Genomic DNA, 20,267 nt, shown 5'->3' with positions numbered 1-20,267 from the left:
AACTGAGGCCTTTAACTTTAGAATTCTGGAGTTATTTTAATGATCGAAGAGTTAACTTAAAGACAGAAGTGTTAACTTTAGGTTTGCCTGAGGTAAAATGTTTCCTGAATACTACATGCCTCATCACCATGGTGATAACTCTAGAAACATTATTAAAGACAGGTAGATAAGCTTAGTGAATTGAGGCCATTGTAATGAGGATCCTGGGGTAAACAATGTGGACAGGCGCCTGCAGTCGCCCCTTTGAATCAGCCCTTATTGAGCCTTGCACACCTGGTCCCTCAGGCGACATGACTGGTCTGAGGATTACAGGCACATTGTTAGCCTGCAGGCTAGAAATGTGCTCTGTTCCCGGCCACTAAGGTGTTGCATTTTCACATTGATTGCTATTTTATTACCACCCATTGCCAGACGGATTGCTGGCTGAGAGGCGTCAGGGGTTGCTGTACACATGCTAGTTCTGGGTTTTTAATGTCTGCAGAAGCAGACATTAAAGGGAACCAGAGACAAAGCACACTCATGTATTTTACCATATATATCAGTGGGAACATTAGAGAAAACACCTACTCTGCTCTCTGTTTCATTATTTACTGTTCCGATTGCTTCTTATCAGCCCTGATAAAATCCCCGACTGAGCATTCAGTCTGGCTTTGTTCAGGAATCATTATAGCTGAGTCTGTCTTCTGTGCTGTCTTTTCAAGCCCAAGCCTGCCCCCTTGTGGCTCTGCTCAGGAGTCATTATAGCTGAGTCATTATAGCAAAGCCAGACTGAATGCTTAGTCGGGGATTTTATCTGGGCTGAAAGAAGCAATCTGAACAGTAAATAATGATATATATGGTAAAATACATGAGGATGCTTCGTCTCTGGTTCACTTTAAAGAGAACCAGAGAGGAAGCACCCTCATGTATTTTACCTTATAAATCAGTGGGAACATGACAGTAAACACCTACTCTGCTCTTTGTTTCATTGTTCTCTGTGTAATCTGACTGTTATCACCTCTGATAAGAATCACTGACTAAGCATTCAGTCTGGCTTTGCTACAGAATGATTATAGCTGAGTCTGTCTTCTCTGGTGTCTTTTCAAGCCCAAGCCTGCCCCCTTGTGGCTCTGCTATAATGACTCAGCAATAATCATTCCCGGCAAAGCTAGACTGAATGCTCAGTCGGGGATTCTTATCACAGCTGATAACAGACACTTTTAGCAGTGAGGATGAAAGAGAGAGCAGGGTAGGTGTTTTCTCTAATGTTCCCACTGATATATATGGTAAAATACATGAGGGTGCTTCGTCTCTGGTTCACTTTAAAAGGAAATAAATATGGCAGCCTCCATTGCATATCGCTCTCTCACCTCGAGTTCACTTTAATTCCCCCTAAGAACTATTCCTGAGGGCTCGTTTCCATATGCGCGCTTTTAGCTGCGCTTATGGAAACCTGATCGCAAGGACATTAGAGAGTGCATAGACTGCACTCTGATGTTTCCATACATGAGCTGTGATCATCACTGAATCGCAGCGCATGGGTGCACGCATTTTGGGGCAATTGTGCATGCGATCCCATTTATTATAATGAATGGGATCACACGCGCCGCCCTTGAAGAATCTCGTGCAACACAGAGCCGCGCTGACGCACGGCTCCTGCACTGCATATGCAAACAAGCCCTAAGTAATAAAACTTGAATGCAACTGAGACAAACTGACAGCAGAGGGAGATAGGAAGCTAAAGAAGTTTTCATTATTTTGTATGGCTGCTTAACTACTTGCTGACCGCTCCACGCCAATTGAACGCGGTGGCAGCCCCAGGACCGTTCCATGCTGATTGGCGTGAACGGTCTTCTATTGGGCTAGCAGGAGAGCGCGTGCAGCATCTGCTGCCTTCAGTCTCCAAGCGGCGGAGACTGTTAGACGGCAAAACCGCTGTCTAATTGCCTTGTACAGTGCTGCAATGTGCAGCAGCGCTGTACTGGGGACAGCCGTGTGACACGGCTGTCCCCTCCAGAGTGTCGGTGGTGATCCGCTGTCATAGACTGAAGCCTATGACAGCCGATCACAGCGATTGGCTAGCAGGGGGAGGGAGGGTTTAGGGGGGGGGGGGGGGAGAAAGAAAGAAATGTATTTAAAAATCAATATAATAATTATTTTTTTAAAAATTAAATAAACACTGGGGGGGGGGGGGGATCAGACGCCACCAACAGGAAGCTCTGTTGGTGGGAAGAAAAGGAAGGGGAATCACTTGTGTGCTGTGTTGTGTGGCCCTGCAGCTTGGCCTTAAAGCTGCAGTGGCCCAATTAACAAACACATTGCCTGGTCACTAGGGGGGTTTAACACCGCGGTCCTCAGAGGTTAAAAAATATAAACCACAGAAGCCAGTGAGATAGTTAAAGTGGTATAAATTCAGCATTTCTTCTCTGCTCTAATGGCCTGTCTCCAATCGTCAGTTTTGTTTTTCTGTGCATTTACTGCACAGGATAACTGCGACCAATGTTAATCAGTGGGCTAGAGCACACTTGAACAATGTGTTCATCAGTGGAAAACTCCTTGCTTCAATGGGCAGCTTCTGGCCTCATCCAAAGAGGTGATAACCTTATCTTTTGTTTACATTACCTTGTCTGCTACATTCCTAGCTGTGCTGGAAAAGAGCTCTCTCTGCTATACAAGCAGAGAGCTGAGAAGTGATCACTAGATAGATTTTAAAATAAAAATACAGCAGCTATGCAATAAAATGCAATTGAAGCTCTGAGCAGATAAACTGTTCTTTGGGAACTTGTAATATTGTCTGTTTACAAATGACTTGTGCCCTAAAGCAAATATGGTAACTGTATGGATAATAAAAAGTTGGAAAACACCTTTTTGAATGTTATATCAAAGTTTTATACCACTTTACATTTTCAAACCTAGATTTTTAACCTTTAAAACCAAATTAAAAATATGAGATTCAGGAAAGTCCAGTTTAGGGTTTTACTAATTAACTGATGGAAGATTAAATTCTCTATAATTTCAGTATATTGTTGTTAATGTCCATAGTTACACATAGTTACATACAGTAGTTAGTTTGGGTGAGTGAAAAATACATCCTTTAGTTAAACTATTTGTTTTCTGTTGTAGATCAATATTTACAGACGCCTGTCTAGGACCTGGAAACCTCAAACTGATTAAAATCGCCAAACAGGTAATTTCACTTCTTCCAGGAAATTATTTATCTGACCTTAATGGTAACACTTTGTTCTACCTTGTAGCTATTTAAACAGGCCAAGCAAGAAGTATACCTCTATTCTTCTCTCTCAACTTCTGGATACTTTCAGACATTGTTTACCTGGGGAACTTTGTAATTCCACCAGGAAAGCCATGATGCTGGTAATCTTAAAGAGAATCTGTATTGTTAAAATCGCACAAAAGTAAACATACCAGTGTGTTAGGGGACATCTCCTATTACCTTCTGTCACAATTTCGCCGCTCCCCGCCGCATTAAAAGTAGTCAAAAACAGTTTTAAAAAGTTTGTTTATAAACAAACAAAATGGCCACCAAAACAGGAAGTAGATTAATGTACAATATGTCCACACATAGAAAATACATCCATACACAAGCAGGCTGTATACAGCTTTCCTTTTGAATCTCAAAAGATCATTTGTGTGTTTACCTTCTGTCCCCTTCTTCTCTCATGCACTGAACATTACAGGCTTCCTGCAGACAGCTCTGCCTGTGCCTGTGTTTGTAATTCTTCAGTATGTGTCAGCCAGCTACTTTCACAGCCTAACAGAGGAGGATTTTTATCCAGCTCTCTTCTATCACTGATAAGATAGCAGAGACGCTGCTGGCTTATGTAAATAAAACACACACTGGAGTGTGCATAGAGGAACAGACCAGCACGGAAGAGTTGGCAGCCTTCCAGACACAGGCCGACAAGTCTGACAGGGGAAAGATACATTGATTTATTACAGAGACCGTCATAGTACAAAGTGCTGCATTGAGCCAGAACAGATTAGAATAGGTTTAGGAACTTGTAGGATGGTAGAAAAAACGTTATAATTTTTGTTACAGAGTCACTTTAAAGGTGAATTTCAGCCTAAACAAACATACTGTCATCAAGTTACATTAGTTATGTTAATTAGGATAGGTAATATAATCTCTTACCCACCCTGTTTTAAAAAGAACAGGCAAATGTTTGTGATTCATGGGGGCTGCCATCTTTGTCATGGGGGCAGCCATCTTTTTGCTTGAAAGGAGGTGACAAGGAGCAGGAGACAGTTCCAACTATCCTGTGTCCTGATAACCCCTCCCAGCTGCACACGCTAGGCTTCAAATGTCAAATTCAAAATGTATAAAAAAAAAAAAAATTGCACCAAAACAGCAGAACGAGAACAACAAAATCAGAAATCCCATCAGGCTTTGCACAGCATCAGGGGAAAAAAGCCTGGGCAGTTTTCTTCTGTGCAGCTAAAAATGAGGCTTGTATAAGAGAAACAAAGTTCTGATGCTGTGAAACTGTTAAAGAAACACAATGCCTTTTCAGTTTTGCTGAGTCGATTTTTAGTCCGGAGGTTTACTTTAACCTCCCTGGCGGTAAGCCCGTGCTGAGCACGGGCTATGCCGCCGGGAGGCACCGCTCAGGCCCCGCTGGGCCGATTTGCATAATTTTTTTTTTGCTGCACGCAGCTAGCACTTTGCTAGCTGCGTGCAGTGCCCGATCGCCGCCGATCCGCCGCTATACGCGTCGCCGCAGCCGCCCCCCCCCCCCCCCCCAGACCCCGTGCGCTGCCTGGCCAATCAGTGCCAGGCAGCGCTGTGTGTCAAAAACCTGAGCGGTTTTTGCCTTTTTCATGATTGCTAACTCAGTAAAGGACCAGCCCTTAAAGCATTGCTATCATATAAATCCGGCATAGTGGCGTCTGAACCCTCTATAACAGTAATTATAGATTGACGGTATACCTTGAAATGAATCAGAGCACTCAGTGTATGATTTTATATAAAAAATTGTATTTGCTTATCATACAGCATATATACAAAATATGAACAGTTCCAAGTAGTGTTTCCTTCTAACAGTATTCCATCTCATCAAGGCTTTATAGCCAAACGATCATCAATCTTCTAAGTATATTCAAAAAAGAATATAACAGTTGTGTTATGTAGAATAAGATCAAAAGTAGTCTCATCTGTATCGATAGCTGTGTATATCTAGTAGCTGTGTAAAACTTGTAGTAATCTTCTTAAAGAAATAACATAAAAAATAGCTTTAAAAAACTTCTTGCTAACATCTTAATAAAACTTAATGCTGAAAAATTAATAAAGTAAATCACCAGAATATTAAGCATATTACCCCTTCTCTGACATCTCTTCAGCATCTAGAACCACTTGTGGGAAGGTAGCTTCTGCCTCATGTGTCTTCTCAGGAGATTGTTGGGCTTCTGCAAACTATGAGCTTTCAGCTTCTACTTTTATAGGGGTTGGAGGCAATATGGCTGCCTAATCTGGAACTTCCCTGGATCCCAGGTTCTGATTGGCTAAAGCTTCCGTGCGTCAATGCTTTATCATGTTTTGATTTCCTAAGTCACAATATTATTGTTTATAAATTCTTAATTACCTTATCTTGTGGGAATTTACGTCATTTGGAGTGCTTGACATTTGATATAGGGTCATTTCTGACGTACTTAATTAAAAATGGACGTCAACAGCCATCTTGTCTGTTGGCTGACCCAGACATGGAGACTAAACAATGTCATTTATGACGCATTTCTGATAAAGTGTTCGCTGCTAATTAGTTTTTGGAATGTGTCTGTACTTTCCCAGGTCAGGTTGACCCTATACACAGACCTGTAAGAGCCTTCAGCAATTTAAGGCTTATTAAAACATACAGTGCTTCTAATATACTTATTTAAATATAAAGCTTTTTATATAATTCTTCTTAAAACAATTAATCATAAAAGAAATAATTGCACATTAAATCTTGATAATATAAAATCCTTTTCCATATATTTGTCTTTCTGATGAAGAAATAAATATCTAATTTCAACCGGCAGAGGTCAGCATTTAATAACAAATAACAATCTATTAATAATGTTGGTTTTATAAAACTATGTAACCACCAGTTGGCATCATGGAGTCATCTTTAACTAATTGGGAAAACCCCTTGTTTTATATTTTATATCTTCCATGTTTTGACTTTCTCTGTCTGGGAAATGTTTATATTTTCTTGCTGGCCTTGGCCTTCAAGCTAAGAAACATGTCAACATCTTCTAAAACTAAAACAATCTCACAAGAAGGTTTCACAAACCCAAATCATCACTAGCTTTTAAATATATTTTAAAGTAATAGATTCTATTATATAGGGTTTAACAATAACTATTTCTTTCTTTAAAGAGTCTGTATTGATCATTAATATTTAGAGTAATAATATCTGTGTGTAATAATTATGTGCATTTATAATTACTGCAGTAATGTAAGTTTAACTTGCTTTTCTGTCTTCACACAGAAGCCTCTTTAAATATCAAGGCCACGCACTAGCATAAACAAGAATGCTCTGACTTTTTGTAACTAGAATAATCTTATAGGCCTCACAGCCTGGTATATGCTATGTCACAGAGCAATATAAAGTACTCTAACTTTTCACTTTACAATGAAATTTTGCATAGAACATTAAAACTTAACACATATACATATGACATCTTTTCCTGCATAAATAAAACCGCTAGAATTCTGACATGTGGGGTGGATCGGAGTCCCCTTTGACATCGGTGACGTCATCCCGCCCCGTCGCCATGGCGACGGGGGAAGTCCTCCAGGAGATCCCGTTCTTTGAACGGGATCTCTTGATCTCCGATCGCTGGCGGCGATCGGAGGGGCTGGGGGGATGCCGCGGCTATCATATAGCGAGACCTCGTCTCGCTACATAAAATTTTTTTTTTTTAAAACAACGTATTTGCTGCCCCCTGGCGGATTTTGACAAACCGCCAGGAGGGTTAAAGGACATCTGAGGTGAAAATAAACTTATGAGAAAAACAATTGTATCTATCCTCCTTCTCCTAAAAATGATTTTTTAAGATATCCCTCTGTTTTATTTTATAATTAAATCTAGTTTTTACTGTTATATTGTCTCTGCTCAATGACACCTTCATTGAAGTATGCCAGAGCTCAAATCTATGAACTATTGGCCCTTTATCTCTTTTCTGCTCTCAGAAGCCATTTACTGACAGGAAAATGTTTTATGGCTGTAATTATCATTAAGGCTTATGCTATAGTCTGACCCGGTCCTGACCCAGGCAGAAACTGTAATTTGCATACCTGATGAACTCTTTCAGGCAGAGAAAAAAAAAAGGAACACAGCCTAGTTACCGTATTTTTCGGAATATAAGACACTCCGGCATATAAGACGCACCTAGGTTTAGAGGGCAAAAATCAGGAAAAAAACGAAACCTATGTGCGTCTATACTGCAGGGGCGTCTTATGGACATTTATCCCCCCAAAAAATTTTCTAAGCTACTCTATCTACACTACACTGCTCAGTTACACTACACTATGCCCTATTTCCCCACCAGTTACACTACAATACACTATACAGCAATACACTACACTACACTTAAACTAAACTACACTGCACTGCACTGCACTAAACTACAATTAACTACACTAAACTACACTCCAATTAACTGCACTACACTAAAATACAGTCCAATTAACTACACTATAATACACTACAATACACTTTCATACATTACCTGATCCTGCAGCCGCGATCCTCCCCCCGGCTGTCGGCGATCCTCTTCAGCATCCTCCTTTCATCCTGGGTCCTGCAGCGTGTTCCTCTTTAGTGGCAGCGGTAGGCAGGGACACCGTCCGCCTACCGCTGTGCAGAGCCGCCGGGGTCCGCTGGGCCATCTCCATAAACACTGCCGGGGTCCGCTGGGCCATCTGCATAATCGCCGCTGGAGTCCGCTGGGTCATCTGCATAATAGCCGCTGGAGTTCGCTGGGTCGCCGCCTCCATACACGCAGTTCTCTGCACTAGCCGCGCACGTGCGCCAGGGGTCATGCATGACCCCTGGCGCACGTGCGCGGCTAGTGCAGAGAACTGCGTGTATGGAGGCGGCGACCCAGCGAACTTCAGCGGCTATTGCAGATGACCCAGCGGACTCCAGCGACGATTATGCAGATGGCCCAGCGGACCCCGGCAGTGTTTATGGAGATGGCCCAGCAGACCCCGGCAGTGTTTATGGAGATGGCCCAGCAGACCCCGGCGGCTCTGCACAGCGTTAGGCGGACAGTGTCCCTGCCTACCACTGCCACTAAAGAGGAACACGCTGCGGGACCCAGGATGAAAGGAGGATGCTGAAGAGGATCGCCGACTGCCGGGGGGGAGGATCGTGGCTGCAGGATCAGGTAATGTATAGCGGCGGTTCAGCTTCCCTGCGCACTCTGCATTCATTTTTTGGTATCTTTAGAATATAAGACGCACCCACTTTTCTCCCCAAAATTTGGAGGAGAAAAAGTGCGTCTTATATTCCGAAAAATACGGTATTTGTGTGCTTAGCACTGTACATACTCATGTCTATCTCATCATATCACATGTCACCTCGGTTGTTGTAATATTTCCCCTCCACCTCCACCATTAGTTTAGCACTTTAAATACCTACGTAGGCTTGACCATTTTGTGTACGTGTTGAGATGTTTCTACAGTTTAATTATAGTCCACCTGTTTAAATTCAGTTTAATGGACATGTTCTGGAAAAACACACACACACCTGTCTATATAAGGTTCCACAGTTAACAGTTCATGTCAGAGCACAAACCAAGCATGAAGTCAAAGGTAATGTCTGCAGATTGCCGAGACAGGATCGTCTCAAGGCACAAACATTTCTGCTAGTTTGAAAGTCCTAATAAGCACAGTGGCCTCCATCATCCATAAGTGTTAGAAGTTCAAAGCTCTTCCTAGAGCTGGCCGGCCATTTAAAGTGAGCGATCGGGGGAAGTAGGGCCTTAGTCAGAGAGGTGACCAAGAACCCGATGGTCACTCTGTCAGAGCTCCAGAGGTCCTTTGTGGAGAGAGGAGAACCTTCCAGAAGGACAACCATCTCTGCAGCAATCCGCCAATCAGGCCTGTATGGTAGAGACGTCACAGCCTGAGGAAGAACATTGGGCCAAACCTGTAGGTGGGAGGTTTGGCCACAGTAGCGAGGATTACTGCGCTCCATGAACTGTGTTGCCAGACTGTCATTTAGCCATATGCAGCCTTGCTTGTATATTGCTTGAGCCACACTGGTTGCTTATGCTGCTATGTGCAGTCTGCATGATTAATCCTGCTTGCTTAATCAGCGCTAATCCATCTGAAGACGTAACACTAGACTGTGAAATAGCTGCATTCAGCTTTGTGTGTACACTTCATCATAACTTCGATTGCTTACTCATACTGCCATGTGCGGTCTGCACACTAACCCCACTTGCTAAGCTTTGTGGAAATCCACCTGGAAGATGAATTAACTACTTGTATCATATCACAGGAACTGTGCGTGCAGAGCACATGTAACTTTCATCTGCCGGCTGGCGTTGTCATGCCACCATCTGCTATACAGGACTGGTGAAAACTGCTAATTAACCCAAGTTGCTTGGGAGCTCAGGAATGACTGAGCCCTGACTGAGTTTGTTAGGAACTTTATCCTCATTGCAACATCATGCACATATCACTTAGGAGCATTTATCTACTATCTTTTGATATGCATTAGTGTCATGCGAGCATGAGGGAGGCATGTGTGAGTGGATTGAATTTGCCACTCCTGAGACCCTTGTGGCTTTTCCCTTCTTAAAGCGGTATAAAACCCTGACATAATATTCAATAAAAACATGTTTTCCTACTTTTTATATGCCATACGGTTATCATATTTGCATTTGTGCATAAGTATTCTTATTCATTTAGAAATTACAAGTTCCCAAAAGTACAGTTTTTTGCTTTTAAAGCTGTCTTTGCATTTTATTCATAACTGGTTTGAGTGTCTGTCTGTATCCAGGAGCTTCTGTACAGTCAGAGAATGTGTCACATTCCTCACTTGATACAAGTAAACACAAGATAACATTATCTCCACTTCGGATGCATCTAGATTTCTCTGCACTGAACTTTCAAGTCCTGTGTGTAACCCTTTGAATGCTGTTTTAGTAAAAAAAAAAAAAAAAAAAAAATGCAACGGCGTGTGAAAATAAGGCAGCGAGGGAGCTAGAACAGTTAAAAAGGGGTATTTAATCGGCAATATGACAACACGCTTCACCAGGGCCGGTTCTAGACTTTTTTGCCGCCTGAGACAAACTTATGACAAACTTAGGAGAGACCGCCCCCACACCATGGCAGTGGGGGGGGGGGGGGCACCAAACTGGGGAGGTAACGGGCAGGAAGGGGGTATTGGGCACAGTGGCGGGGACCTCCAAACGGGCACCAACAACCTCCCTCTCCTACCTCCCCCGATCTGCGCTCCACCTCCAGCTATTAAGTACAGCAGCACCATTGTGGTATCAGGCAGCACCAGTGAGCGAGGATGACTCACCTCTTCCACGTTCCAGCGTGTGCTCCACTCTCGTCACTTCCTGCAATGTCGTCCACTTACAGTACAGTGGGCGGCATTTCAGGAAGTGACGAGAGTGGAACGCACGCTGAAATGCGGAAGAGGTGAGTCATCCCCTCTCGCTGGCGCTGCCTGATATCACTACCCTGCTGTTAATAGCTGGAGGGGGAGCGCAGAACGGGGGACCCAGGTAAGGGAAGGGGGTCCGACCCCCCTCCCCGCCACTGTGCCCAATACCCCCTTCCTGCCCACTAACCCCTCAAGCTCCAGTGCCACCCCCCGACTTTTCCGCCTGAGGAACCCGCCTCATTGGCGGACCGGCCCTGTGTTTTATGGAGGACCACCCTCCATTACTTCAGGACGTTAATAAAATCAATATGGTGACCATTCAATTTCAGCCAGTAAGCATTGAGTGGGTGGGGCTATTATGTCATGAATATTCAAATTGCAGAGGTATCACGGGGGCGGGAGGTGGGGAAAAAATTAGGTATTCAAATCTAATCAGCACAGGGGGTGTGGGTTACTGACAGGACTAAAAAAATGAAATAAGCTCTGTGAGGATCTTGTGCTGTAATTTTTTTTCTGTTTCAATAAACTTTTACTGGTAAAAAAGAAAAATGAAAAAAGGGAATGAGGGGATGTAAACAAAGGGGAAGAGGAGAAGAAAAGAAAAAACAAAAAAAAAAGTATGGTTTAGAAAAAGGGGATATTAGAAAAGGAGAAAAGGGGGGACTCAGAAATAACGTATTAAGGTTTTTGTGTTATAATTTAATATCACAATAATGGGAAAGTTGCTAATAGAGTGGTACTTAAGTATAATAAAGAAGCATTATTCATTTGGACGCAGCGGTGTTGGGCGACAAACCACACACATCACGGTCCGCAGAACCCAAGCAGCCCAGGGACCAGGGACACACACGTTGTCCATACACAGAGGAATGGACAAGAAAGGGGAAAAAAGGACATACAGATGATGGAGTAAAAAAGAGGGGATTTTGAGGGACTGGGGATGTTTGGAAAGATCGAATTCAAGGAAGGCAAAAAGATGCATAATTTTGAATGAATGTATCAGTTAAATAGTTACAAAACTCATGGTTTAGTTATGGGCTAGAGCGGGGGTGCCCAATAGGTCGATCGCGATCTACCGGTAGATCGCGACCGCCTATTTGGTAGATCGCAGCCTCTTGGCCGCGTCCCATCACAATTTGCGGCCGGCAGCTTTCCCATCATATTGTGCTGCCAGCCGCCGGCCAATAGGAAGCAGGGAAGAGAGAGAGGAGGCGCGGCTGAAGAGGCCATGACGCGACGTCATGGCTGGCTGGCGGCGGCGCCGGGCACACGCGCACACACTGGACGATGGCTGCACAGGACGCAGGCTCCTACTGCGCATGCGGGGCTGCACAACGTGAGGGGCTGCAGTAGCTGACGCTACACCGGAGTGCTCCGTCCGAGAGGGGAGACCAGACATCGCCGCTGGAGAGAGGTAAGTGATTGAGCACCCATCTTACCTACGCTAATGGCACCTATCCCTACCTACCTATGCTAGAGGCACCTAACCCCACCTACCTACCTATGCCAAAGGGACCCATCCCCCACCTACCTATACTAAAGGGACCCATCCCCCACCTGCCTATGCTAAAGGGACCCATCCCCACCTACCTATGCTAAAGGGACCCATCCCCACCTACCTATGCTAAAGGGACCCTTCCCCACCTACCTATGCTAAAGGGACCCTTCCCCACCTACCTATGCTAAAGGGACTCATCCCCACCTACCTATGCTAAAGGGACCCTTGCCCACCTACCTATGCTAAAGGGACCCTTCCCCACCTACCTATGCTAAAGGGACCCGTCCCCACCTACCTATGCTAAAGGGACCTATCCCCACCTACCTACCTATGCTAAAGGGACCCATCCCCCACCTACCTACGCTAATGGCACCCATCCCCACCTACCTATGCTAAAGGGACCCACCCCCACCTACCTATGCTAAAGGGACCCCCCCCACCTACCTATGCTAAAGGGACCCATCCCCACCTACCTATGCTAAAGGGACCCATCCCCACCTACCTACCTATGCTAAAGGCACCTATCCCTACCTACCTATGCTAAAGGCACCTATCCCTACCTACGTATGCTAAAGGCACCTATCCCTACCTACCTATGCTAAAGGCACCTATCCCTACCTACGTATGCTAAAGGCACCTATCCCTACCTACCTATGCTAAAGGCACCTATCCCTACCTACCTATGCTAAAGGCACCTATCCCTACCTACCTATGCTAAAGGCACCTATCCCTACCTACCTATGCTAAAGGCACCTATCTCTACCTACCTATGCTGAAGGTACCCATCCCCACCTACCTATGCTAAAGGGACCTATCCCCACCTACCTATGCTGAAGGTACCTATCCTCACCTACCTATGCTAAAGGCACCTGTACCCAGCTACCTTTGCGGAAGGAACCTATACTTAGCTACCTATACTGGAGGCACTTGTACCTGGGGGCTATTCGTGACGGGGGGGGGGGGGGGGGTCTGCAACACTTTAAATGTTGGTAGATCTCCTGGACTTGGCAAATTTTAAAGTAGCTCGCGAGCCGAAAAAGTGTGGGCACCCCTGGGCTAGAGGGTCAGTCCCACAACAGTGCCAATTGGCTATAACTTATTCATATGAAAAAAGTGATACACCACGCACACAGGGCAGTTTCAGACAGCAAGACACCCCCCCAATTTATTTAAAATTTCCTTTGGCGCCTTCGCTTATGTTTTCTAAGTAGTATTTACCCTGGGTCTTTTACTATTCATGTTATCTTAACTGTATGTAACTTACAGCTCTTAGTTGTATTTATAGCTCTTGCTGCAAGTAGCAGATAGAGGACACACTCAGCGGCAGGAGCTATGTCCACACTGCAGCCAGGTCTGCTCACAACAGACTTTCGCCATTTCGAGCGGCTAACCGCTCATTGTCAAGTGATAGCATGTCATTCTGCAAGTTAATAAATCTACAGTTTGAACTACCCAGTGCTGGTCACTTCAGTTCTTGGATTGTACAAGTCTGTGGCAGCCACGCAGACACACACCGTGCACTACTAAGGCGAGTGAGGTGTGCTTTCTGAGGAGAGCAACATAAAATAACACACATATATATATATATATATATATATATATATATATATATATATATATATATATATATATATATATACACCCATATGAAATTATAAAGTGGCTGTAATAGAATATACATGCATGTAAATATACAGTGGGTTGCAAAAGTATTCGGCCCCCTTGAAGTTTTCCACATTTTGTCACATTACTGCCACAAACATGCATCAATTTTATTGGAATTCCACGTGAAAGACCAATACAAAGTGGTGTACATGTACATGAGCCCCTGATAAGTCACAACTTGGTACGTGACGAAACGCGTAGGTCGGAACTTGGAGGACGCACGTTGTACTACCACTGATCGAAGGAGACGCGGCCTGGGCATGTGAGAGGTGACCGGAGCTGGCGGCGATGTGGTATTGTGATATGCTAATACGCAAGAAAGTTTTATGTACGCAGTTTTAATGTGGGGGCCATTGGGAGCCTATTAAAGTGGTTTTACGCTATGAGAATACGTTTGATGTTTTTAAAGGTTTTAAGCGGCATGGATGTTTTGTGATATGCAGTACTGACAAGAAAACTTCTGGTGAGCAGGGAAGGAAAGGGGGGTGTGTGATCCCCATCTACCCTGGTGATAGTACATTAATTCCTCACGCAGTGTGTGTAATTGCACAAGGGTGTCACTGATGAGGCAATACTCACTATGAGAAGGCCTGGTCTGCTGTGTTTTATTTCTAGGAACTGCTTGGATTACAAACGATGATACAGAATACTGGCGCGGCTATAGTGTGATAATTAACGTGACTGGGACTTGTCTCCGTGTATAGTCAGCAGCCTAATAGGGAAGTGAGGACTGAGCGCAACATCACGGTGAAAATAAGTGAGTTGTGCGCCCCCCTTCTACACTGCACCCTGACGCGGGTAAAAACGTCCAAAAAGGTAATATAGTTGTTTTCCAAAATGAATTCAATAGAGCCCTCTGGTAAATTTAGCACCCCCTGTAGCCCTCTGGTAAATTTTATACAGGTGGTCACAGAAGCACAAGTGCACTCCCAACTAACATTTACTCCAACTAAAGTCCCATCCTCGATTAACACAGGGGACGATCCACCAACAGTTAGTGTAGACGCCAACTAGAACCAGTTCTCCAAATAAGCCTTTTTTAGGGGTGGGACAACATACCAATCCCTCCGCGATTACCATGAAGCCAATTCCCAGTACCCATTTACCCAGAAATCACAGAATACTTCAAAAAAGCAAGCTTGAAAATACCCTTGTCAGAACTAAACCTCATGGAAGAGGTAAACGTGGAGCCAGGACCAAAATGCCAACAGTTGATAGTAACCCAACCATTGACATCTCAGTGATTCCGATCTTCAATTTATCCTCGCATAAAGTGGGATGCAAAAGTTTGGGCAACCTTGTTAAATGTCATGATTTTCCTTTATAAAGTGTTGGTTGTTACGATGAAAAGTGTCAGTTAAATACATAATATAGGAGACACACACAGTTATATTTGAGAAGTGAAATGAAGTTTATTGGATTTACAGAAAGTGTGCAATAATCGTTCAAATAAAATTAGGCAGGTGCATACATTTGTGCACTGTTGTCATTTTATTGATTCCAAAACCTTTAGAACTAATTATTGGAACTCAAATTGGCTTGGTAAGCTCAGTGACCCCTGACCTACATACACAGGTGAATCCAATTATGAGAAAAAGTATTTAAGGGGGTCAATTGTAAGTTTCCCTCCTCTTTTAATTTTCTCTGAAGAGTAGCAACATGGGGGTCTCAAAACCACTCTCAAATGACCTGAAGACAAAGATTTTTCACCATCATGGTTTAGGGGAAGGATACAGAAAGCTGCCTCAGAGATGTCAGCTGTCTGTTTCTACAGTTAGAAACATATTGAGGAAATGGAAGACCACAGGCTCAGTTCAAGTTAAGGCTCGAAGTGGCAGGCCAAGAAAAATTTTGGATAAACAGAAGCAACAAATGGTGAGAACAGTCAGAGTCAACCCACAGACCAGCACCAAAGACCTACAACATCATCTTGCTGCAGATGGAGTCCCTGTGTATCGTTCAACTATTTGGCACACTTCACACAAGGAGATGCTGTATGAGTGATGCAGAGGAAGCCTTTTCTCCGCCCACAGCACAAACAGCTGCTAAAGCACATTTGGACAAGCCAGCTTCATTTTGGAATAAGGTGCTGTGGACTGATGAAACTAAAATTTAGTTATTTGGGCGTTATGCATGGAGGAAAAACAACACAGCATTACAAGAAAACCACCCGCTACCTACAGTAAGATATGGTGGTGGTTTCATCATGCTGTGAGGCTGTGTGGCTAGTGCAGGGACTGGGAATCTTGTCAAAGTTGAGGGACGCATGGATTCCACTCAGTATAAGCAGATTCTGGAGACCAATGTCCAGGAATCGGTGACAAAGCTGGATCCTTCAACAAGACAACAACCCTAAACACTGCTCAAAATCCACTAAGGCATTCATGCAGAGAAACAAGTACAACATTCTGGAATGGCCATCTCAGTCCCGAGACCTGAATATAGTTGAAAATCTGTAGTGCGAGTTAAAGAGAGCTGTCCATGCTCGGAAGCCATCAAACCTGAATGAACTAGAGATGTTTTGTGAAGAGGAATGGTCCAAAATACCTTCAACCAGAATCCAGACTCTCATTGAAACCTACAGGAAGTGTTTAGAGGCTGTAATTTCTGAAAAAGGAGGATCTAATAAATATTGATTTCATTTCTTTTTTGTGGTGCCCAAATGTATGCACCTGCCTAATTTTGTTTAAAAAATTATTGCACACTTTCTGCAAATCCAATAAACTTCATTTCACTTCTCAAATATCAGTGTGTGTGTCTCCTATATGACATATCTAACCGACATTTTTTATCGTAACAACCAACAATTTATACAGGAAAATCATGACAATTATCAAGGTTGCCCAAACTGGTGTGTGTGTGTGTGTGTGTGTGTGTGTGTGTGTGTGTGTGTGTATGTATGTATGTATGTATATATATATATATATATAGTTACAGTATACTACAAGTTTTTATTACATAGTGAATTATTTGCACTCCAGTCTGGGATTCTCAGTTTCTCAGCATGTGACAGGCAGCTCCCTCCCCCCTCAGAAACTGCATTACACAGACAAGCTGAAACTGAGAGCAGAGAGTGAGGAGTAAACAATGCACACAGAGCTTTACAACAGAGGCAGCCCATTCCTTCCTGGGTCGACAAAGCTTGTCAAAGAAAAGAAGACTAGATATATTACAGAGACAGTGCAACTAGAAAAGGCTGCAGTAATCCAGACCACATTAGAACAGGTATAGGAACTTATAGGATAGAAGAAATAAAGCTGAAAATGTTGTTACAGAGTCTGTTTAATATGTACCAACTTCTTACTGATTTGCAATCATATGTTTGAAAACTCTCTCTCCAGAGATATTTTGCCCTAAAAGACCAGAAAAATAAGAAACCTATGACCAATATAGATGTTATTGGGACGATTGAATCTATAGAATCCACTCAGAGCCTGTTTGACAGTTTAGTAGAAACCATTCTGGAAAAGCCTATAACAACTCAGCTCAAAAGTAAATCAAAATTCAACCCTACCCAGTATAAGGGACCACAAGTTGAGACCTTTTGTAATATGATTACAGTGGATATACTCAAACTCCAGAATAAATCAATCATTAGGAACAATCTCACCAAAAATAGAAAAAAGAGCAATCAAATTGCTCAAAACCAATGACTCCATTGTAATATGGAAAACAGACAAGGGAGGTGGGGTTGTTGTTCAGGACTGTGACACAAATATAGAACAAGCTTTACGCCTCCTTGGGGACTCTCAGTACTTACCCATGATCCCACTGACATCTATATAAAATTATACTGGGACCTCATCGGACAAGCTTACTCTAATGGTATATTGACCAGGGAGGAATTTAGCTAAACATGTTTTTCAACTCTCGTTTCTTAAGGACACTACCAAGCATTCCCCATGAGCTAGGCTTGAGAGCAGTTAGTTATTATCTGGAGGGTGACCCCTTATGCATCCAATACAGAAACAGTTCATTCTCAACTCTATTGAATTCATTTTGAAAACCAACTATTTTACCTCTTTGACTGTTTCTATCTACAGCTACATGGAACAGCGATGGGGACGAGATTCGCACCGGCCTTCACGATCTATACATGGGTTGGCTAGAAGACCAGCTAGTCTGGTCGGAAGCCAACCCATTCCGTGCGAGTCTCTTCTACATCGCTGTTTCATTGACGATATCTTGTGTGTAGAGTGGTATATCGGAGGAATTAATGCAATTTTTGAACTATTTGAACTGACCGTAATGGTTATTTGGATTACTGTAGTGCCCACCACAAGCCCTGGCTAAAAAATGTTCCTTTTGGTCAATTCAAAAGGATACGTAGTAATTGTACAAAAATGATGAATATCATAGACAATCAGGGATATCAAAATCACAATTTCAAGAAAAACATTATTCACTAGCAATCTTTGAAGCAGCATATGAGAGAGCTGCCACGCTCTCACAACAAGATTGTCTACAGACTAGGGCCATAAATAAAAATAGAGCCACGTCCAATGTTAAATTGCCTATCATCATTAAAGTGTAACTATCGGGCATAAAATAAAAAATCAATTCTTTATTTTTATCTGGTAAACAAGTAATAAGGACGCTAACTGGGCAATCCAAAAGTTAAAATCATTATTACTTTTCTTGTTGATAAATGATCATTCCCCAGTTTACCGGACTGTTATTTGGTACTTCTGCGACACAAAGGAAGTTGCAGAGCATGCAGTGTTGTCTTTTTTTGCTTCTTTACTTTCCCCTCAGAAGACGTAACTAATACAGCCCAATTGGCTGAAGCCTCTTTCCCTCCTATTTCCTCTCCCACACATCTGTTCCTCTTTGATTGGCCAATAAAATCAAAACGTGGACAGTGCAATACATATGTAAGTAGAGAAAGTATTTATCTACTTATATATGTGTGTTTTTTTCTGAGATAGTATGGCTGACAGCTCCTCTTTAACTACTCAGGCCAAACAACGTACTGTAGAGCTATATTTGATAGATACTGGTCCATACTTCTGAGCAATCCTATTCTTAACCACTTGAGGACCATGGTGTTAACCCCCCCTAGTGACCAGGCTATTTTTTACTAAAATGGCCGCTGCAGCTTTAAGGCCAAGCTGCAGGGTCGCACAACTCAGCACACAAGTGATTCTCCCCCCCCCCTTTTCTCCCCACCAACAGAGATCTCTGTTGGTGGGGTCTGATCGCTCCATAGGTGTTTATTTATTTTTTAAGAAATATTTATTTTATTATTTTTTTAATAAATGTGGCTATTTTTTTAATTTTTGTCCTGCTCCCTCCCTCCCCCGCTCAGCAAATCGTTCAGAAACAGCCTTATCAGTCCGCCGACATCGCGTACACACGCACTACTGTCGGCTGAACGATCGCCCAGTGGGAGGGCCTGAAGGACCCGTCGTTGCCGGATGTAGTGCGTGTGTATGCACCTTAACAAGCATGAAAGATTTTGTATCCTTCGCAGACGAGACTCCTTTTGGATACTTAAATTGGGGACCCTGGAGCCGGGTGGGTTGAACAAGTGCCTCGAGGAAATGAGCTAACTCTTTTTTTTCATCAATATCTACCCCAGTCTTGTGACCTCTGGACACTTGTTCACAACCCATCGGTCCAGTACATTGTATCTTAGCGATGTCCCCATCCATACATTATTGGGCCTATCCTTTCTTTATATGTGCGTGTGTGTATATATACACTTTATATTCTATTACAGCCACTTTATATTTTCATATGGGTGTATACAGGTATATGTTATTTTATACAATATTTATATAATTTTATCTGTACGTGGTATATCACTTTTTTCATATATGTTATATCGACATTGTTGTGGGAATGACCTTCTAGCCCATATCTAAGCCATGAGTTTTGTAGCTATTTAACTGATGCATTCATTCAAAATTATGCATCTTTTTTCCTTCTTTGAATCCCATTTTTCCAAACATTCCCAGTACCCCAAAATCCCCTCCTTTTTACTCCCATCATCTGTATGTCCTTTTTTCCCCTTCCTTGCCCATCCCTCTGTGTATTTGGACAATGTGCGCAGTCCCCGATCCCCGGGCTGCTTGGGCTCGGCAGACCATGATGTGTGTGTGGTTTGTCGCTTCACATTGGTTTGTTGTCTCCAAATGAATAATGCTGCTTTATTAAACTTAAGTAGCAACTCCATTAGCAACTTTCCCATTATTGTGATACAAAATTATAACACAAAAAAAACTTTATACATTATTTCGTATGCGTCCCCATTTTTCTCCTTTTCTAATATCCCCTTTTTCAAAACGATACTCTCCCCCCCCCCCCCCCCTCTTTTCCCCTTAGTTCACATTTCCTTATTTAATTTTTAGTCCTGTCAGCAACCACGCCCCTTGTACTGAATAGATTTTTGAATATATTTGAATACAAAAAAAGCAAGTACCAGCAGAACCACTTAAGCAAAAAGTAGCTCTTTATTGAAGAACATGCAATTAAAATTACTTGTCAGAAATGGGCTG

General features: G+C 43.0%; 1 protein-coding gene across 1 annotated transcript in view; it reads left to right on the top strand.

Moving 5' to 3' along the window:
• LOC137522116 (uncharacterized) overlaps positions 1 to 20,267 on the top strand; it is a 226,651-nt gene that overhangs the window by 144,631 nt on the left and 61,753 nt on the right. Inside the window, exon 20 of the mRNA XM_068242144.1 lies at positions 3,103 to 3,166. Coding sequence (XP_068098245.1) covers positions 3,103 to 3,166 — 64 coding nt within the window. The remainder of the gene's footprint in view (positions 1 to 3,102; positions 3,167 to 20,267) is intronic.

The sequence above is a fragment of the Hyperolius riggenbachi genome, chromosome 6 (assembly GCF_040937935.1).
Source record: "Hyperolius riggenbachi isolate aHypRig1 chromosome 6, aHypRig1.pri, whole genome shotgun sequence".
Lineage (NCBI taxonomy): Eukaryota > Metazoa > Chordata > Amphibia > Anura > Hyperoliidae > Hyperolius > Hyperolius riggenbachi.
The sequence above is the reverse complement of the archived record's forward strand: the minus strand, read 5'-3'. Positions and strand labels throughout refer to the sequence as shown.